Source organism: Megalobrama amblycephala, linkage group LG2 (assembly GCF_018812025.1).
Source record: "Megalobrama amblycephala isolate DHTTF-2021 linkage group LG2, ASM1881202v1, whole genome shotgun sequence".
Classification (NCBI taxonomy): domain Eukaryota; kingdom Metazoa; phylum Chordata; class Actinopteri; order Cypriniformes; family Xenocyprididae; genus Megalobrama; species Megalobrama amblycephala.
This window is the reverse complement of record NC_063045.1, coordinates 2422759-2428961: the sequence shown is the minus strand read 5'-3', so window position 1 is coordinate 2428961 and position 6203 is coordinate 2422759. Positions and strand designations below refer to the sequence as shown.

General features: G+C 37.3%; 1 protein-coding gene across 1 annotated transcript; it reads left to right on the top strand.

Moving 5' to 3' along the window:
- Window positions 1-4139: 4139 nt before the first annotated feature.
- On the top strand, window positions 4140-5991 carry LOC125263258 (SLAM family member 9-like; the record flags this gene model as incomplete). The annotated part of the gene is made up of 3 exons (XM_048182256.1): window positions 4140-4485; window positions 4731-5030; window positions 5119-5991. Coding segments are annotated over 3 exons (774 nt in total), but the record flags the coding sequence as incomplete, so codon positions are not given.
- Window positions 5992-6203: the final 212 nt, after the last annotated feature.

Here is a 6203-nt window from a genome sequence, read left to right as displayed (position 1 = left end):
GGGGTAACATGGCTAACACTGCTAACAAATGAATGTTTATACGTTACAATTAATTGTAAGAAATGTGCAGATTCAGAAAAATAGAGTGTGAAAATTAAATTAAAATTAAATTAAAAAATTTACATTTTCAACAACATGAATACTTGAATTTTTCTTATTTGCAGTTGGTTAACTGTTAACCTTCACCAACACCACTGGTGCACACCGCCATCTAGTGGTGGAACAATCATTACATTTGGCTTTTACAGTTGATGCCAGTCAGCCACTGTTGATCTCTAGTTTATAAAGGCCAAAGTCTGTGAATTTAACTTTCCTGATTTGGAGATCTCCAGTCTGATTGTCAGCTGCACTGTCTCTCTATTAGAGACAATTTAAAAAGAAATGTCAGAGGATTTCGATATAAGATGGGCTTGAGTTTGTTGCCCAGACCTGTCGTGAGAGGCGTCCAGTTTCTCCTAAGCTTATGTTACTCCGACACAACAAACTCAAGCTCCTCTTCTCATATATCGTAATTCTCATTTTAGTCTTCTAAATCGTGACCAGTGTTTTGTTTTGCTCTATCTTCTGTTCTTCTGTGTTCGTCAATACGTCATGATTCAGGTCAAAGGTTACTCTTCCGGTGGAACTAGACTACAGCAGATTATAGTTAAGTTATAAATATGGATATTTTTCTTATAAAAAGAAACACATCGCTTTGCTTCAGAAGACCTTTATTAACCCCTTTGGATCCGTATGGATTAATTTTAGGATGGATGGATGAGCATTTAAAAAAAGATTAAGTCTGTACTCTCTTCAGCACAGTGATAATCTTTCTGCTGAATTTTTTTTTTTTTTGCATAAGCAGGTGTGTTTTTGTTAAGCTTGAAAATATGAAATAAATATATTTCATTATGTATTTCTCTATGTATGTGTTTATGCTGTATGAGTAAATATATCTACAATATATTACACATGCAGCATCTGACCACATGTAGCCTACATCTGTATATTATGAAGTATATTACTGAACATAAAATTACATATATTAGTAAATATGTTGTCACATATTTTTTCAATATATGAAAAGCAGCAATTCCTATGTATTATTCAATATACTGTGATATATTAACACTACATGTTATTCTGTATATTTTCATATATACCATTAAATCATTTGATATATTGATCATTCATAAATAGGGAAATATATATTCTCTTTACGTAAGGTGTATAACATAGGATTTTTTTTTATTTCATAATTGTTAATCGTAGTTTCCTCACTCTGTTTTAATGCGACACTTGAGCACAGAGCCAGGCCTCCCTAAGCGAACTAAGCTACTTATGCCGAGTTCAGACTGCACGATTTTAGCCCCGATTTTGGCTCGCCGACAGGTTTTGAGAAATCGCCGACAAATGCCCAAAATCACAGGCAAATCGGTGCTCGTTCACGCGAGTGACAATCACGCAGTGTGAATGAGCAAAGACGCGATCTGAGAGAATGGCCGACGAGTCGCCGACGCCCGTGAGATATTTGGCATGCTAAATATCTGGACCTGTTGGCGATTCAAACTCCTGCTGTGTGAAAAGTGTTCTGACTGAAAACTACATCGGCGATGACCGACAGCCTGTCCTTGTATTCCCCTACTGTTGTTTCAATTAAAAAAAAAAAAAAAAAGATGACCGACAGCCAATGAGAGAGCAAGATACAGAGCAGCGGGGAGTTCGGGGAGGAGTTATAGACCACAACATCAGCAAGCATCTTCATTCGCACAATTGTATCAAACGGAAACAAAACACAAACATTTGCTTGACCATCCGCAACAGCAGCACATTGAAAAGTTATGTATTTACCTCCAACTCTCGTTGCAGAAACACACAATCCACAGTCTCCCCAACCATTTCCTCCTCCATATTTTTCTTTTCTTTTTCTTATATTCGCTGCAAATCAGCGCACAGGCAACTCGTATTTCAAGCTTCTTGCGGGCTACCGTTTTTATTAATAATAATAATAATAATAATAATAACTCTGGTCCTGCACGTGTGATATCGCGTTGTTTCCTTGTCACATCTCGCGTGTGTTTGGTTGTGAAACGTAGTTTGCGTGCCAGACAGAGTTGTCGGCGATTCTTCCTATTGTCAAGTCATGCAGTGTGAAACCGTCTGTCGCCGATCCATCGTGCAGTTTGAACACAGCAGCGACTGAATGCTGGCCAAGATAGTCATGCAGTGTGAAAAGAACAGTGACCCGACCGGCTGCTTTGGAAAGCGTGCAGTCTCTGAACTCGGCTTTAGGGCAACGCCGCCACCAGGGGGCCACAGCGAATGTTCCATCAGTTGCAGTTCTGGTGCCTCAGTCCCAATACTGCATACAACTTGACTACATTTGCATCATGTTAATGCAATGGTAGAGTTACACTCACGGGACTCATTCATTATTTGTATGTGCTTCAAAACCTTGCCGTTTAAACATCTCATTAATTTGATTTTCTGAGCATGTACACACACTAAAAGCCTGTCAAACAGTGCCCGAATAGTGGACTTTATCTTTCGCATCTGATTGCACTAATACTGTCAAATACACACAAGGTTTACATAAACACAGTTGGTTATGTCTAAAGTGATCAATATTCTGATCATGATTCAACTTCTTGGTCCTCCTTTCCTTGCATTCTTGGAGAGAGGAACTAGAAGAAAAGGAAGTAAGGTTGTGTGTTGATTGCTCTTCACCACTGGCTAGTGTCTACGTCACACATGCACATCCTCACTTTCTTGCAAATATTCTGTGCTGTGATTCCAGTGATTAAACTGATGTGGATTTAAATTGTTGACCAAATAATGTGATCTTATGAGCAGCAGGTTTCAAATGCGTTTGAATGATTCTTAACTAATGCAAAAACATATAACAGAACAAAGCACACGAGAACCACAGATCATATATGAATGTGATTCACTTGAATGCATGTGAGACTCGAGCAGCTCAGATTGTGAGTCAAAGTGAAACCTCCGACATCTATACAGAGATACGGTTTGATCTGATGTGTGAAAAAAAAAACTTCTGCATTTTAGTGCGTCTGTATTCAGACATGTGTTTTGTGTAAGTGTGATCGGCTGATGCACAATAAGAAAACAGTCTCAAACCATTAGTGACCAAGACCATTTCACAATTTTAATAGAAAAATACTGATAAAAAAGATATAATTAAAGGTTAGTTTTATAACTGAAAGTGATATGTTTTGTCTGCTACAAAAACAGTGTAATAGGAGATATATTAGGATATATTAATAATATCAATATATTAGGAGGAATATTTATAGCCAGTGTACGCAAGAGTATCTGTACGTGTGCAGTGAGGGTGGAGCTCTATTGTTATTGGTGGAGGAATCACACGCAGTTCTGTTAGTTCATGATCTGTCACTGAAGTGTTCACATATTTCAAGTGCTTTATCTGAAAATGGTTCACATGTTTGTGTTGTTCTGCTTGTGGCATCTGGTTGGTGAGTTATAATCATATTCATATTCATCACTTCTTACTTTAGTTTCAGTACATTTAGATTTTATACAGAGCTGTGAAGTACTTTTCAAATCAGCCAGATATTTTACCAGATAAAAGATGCTCAAACCAATCTGAACTTTATTGTGAGGAAACAGGGCAGGTTCAAAAACAGCAGAATTAGTTTTATTTCAAAGAATTATTGGCTTTACAACCTTGTAAACAATGACATGAAATGATAATTGGTGAATCTTGTTACTCTGAAGTTTATTTTACTGTTTGTTGTGTAGATACTAACTAAAAATACTACTATAAAAGTCAGGGTAAGGGAACTATATTTTCACACGAAAATACAAAGTAAAGTCAGCAGTGTTTAGGACTGTTCATTTGGGCATTTTACTCCTAGCATTTATTAGAGTGCATTTTTCACTGGTTTTACCTGATTTGCACTATTTGGCTTCCCATTATCCTTCATTCAACAGAGCAGAAGCACTGAAGGAGCCAATCAGATTTAAGATGAAACAAATGCCCCTGAGGCTCCTCCCACAGATGCACCTGTATTGTGCTAACAGTGCCAGATAATTAAAAATAACACATCAAAACATATGATTTCACAACTGATTATGTGTCTGTGCTGCTGTTCGTCTACTTAAGTTATTTGGGACTTTAATCTGTGACTCTCTTTTCTCCAGGAGTGTTTGGTGTTGATGAACTGAAGTCAGTGTCAGTGATGGAGGGAGATTCAGTCACTCTAAACTCTGATCTTACTGAAATAGATGATGAAGATCTGATTCTGTGGAGGTTTGGAGCTGAAAACACTTTAATAGTTAAAATCAGTTTACTGGAGGGCAGAATCACTGTATATGGTGATGTTCTTGATGGGAGATTCAGAGACAGACTGAAACTGGATCATCAAACTGGATCTCTGACCATCACAAACATCACAACTGAACATGCTGGAGATTATCAACTACTGACCAACAGTGTGAGAAAGAGTTTCACTCTCACTGTCCATGGTGAGTTAAATATCATTTTCTTTTATTCGTTAGTTTTAATAGGCCTACCCTCAATTTTTGATTATTTTAGTCTTGAGATTATAAAATCTGAGATAAACATTAATTTATGACTTTTCTTTTCCAACTTACTGAATGTTTTTCTTCTTATTAATCATTCCAATGTTGTAATCTCAAACAGTGCAATAAAAAAATAAATAAATTACATCACAAACTCTTTTTAACACATTTATTCTAATCTTTCTCAGCTCGTCTCCCTGTTCCTGTCATCAGCAGAGACTCTTCACAATGTTCATCATCATCATCATCATCATCATCAAATTGTTCACTGGTGTGTTCAGCTGTGAATGTGGGTCATGTGACTCTCTCCTGGTACAAAGGAAACAGTTTATTGTCCAGCATCAGTGTGTCTGATCTCAGCATCAGTCTCTCTCTACCTCTGGAGGTGGAATATCAGGATAAAAACACCTACAGCTGTGTGCTGAACAATCCCATCAGCAACCAGACTCAACATCTGGACATCACTCACCTCTGTCACACATGTGCAGGTACGGCAGCAACGATAACATTCACTGAATTACTAAAGTCAGCTTGTTGAAAATCTCAATTCTATTTTATCGTTGTTTGTTTTTTCAGAAGTCCACACCCATTGTTGTGATTCTGCTGAAGCTGTGCTCCGATTGGTCGTCACTGCTCTGATGGGCGTGGCTGCTGCGGCTGCTGCTGTTCTTCTGGTCAATGACATCAGATCTACGAGAAGTTAAATGGAGGAAACAGAACTGATGTCATAAATATGGGAGTTTGAATCAGTAAAGATGAAAAATTATGTGTGGTTTAATTATTCACTGATGGTGAAACAAAGCTTTTCTTTACCTGAATCTGGTGTATTGGGGCCATCTGGTGGCCAAAACAATGAATATTCTGCAATAATTAATTTTATTCTAATACCATCCATTTTACATTTCTTTTTGCTTAATTTAAGTGGTTACTGTTTTCATTTTGTTTTATAATTATATGCAGCAACCCCGCAAATACAAATGTAAAAACATTTCTTACACCAATAAATCACTGTAGAATTGAACATAAAAAGTAACTTTTACTTTTTAGTTACAGTTACAGGCAGTAGAGGCATTAGTTTGCAGATCAATGACTAACACCTTGATGTAAAATGAGCATTTGCTCATTTTTAGGGCCAAAGCCCCATAAAGGGCTGAAGGCCCTATTGTTTTCCTTAGGAAAATTATTTTTTTTTCTAAGTTTTTGGGGGTTTTGGGGCCCTTAACATGCTCAAAAACTCTTGAAACTTTGCACACACATCGGAATAGTCGGCCATCAGGCCTGGCAGAAGCTGGTACCTGGGCGTGGCAGCAGAGCCGGTGTTACAATATATTCGGTTCCTGAAATATTCTGTTCCACTGGGTGGCGCTTACACGAATATTCATGAGATCCTGCTATTGTGTGCCTGTCCGTGAGACAACGCGCAAGTGAATGGAACTGAAAATATTAGCACACGCTCCTCAAATTGCAACGGTTTAACCCTCTATGGTACGCATTATGATATCAATGAGGAAAAAAAATTTTGTGTTGTTTTTCCTGCTTAAAATTGGACACTTTAACAATATCAATAAACATTTTCATAATTTTTTAATTTATTTAATTTTTATAAGTTTGTTGCCTTGAGGCAACATTGTACCACAATGGAAAAATTTAAACATTTGGCA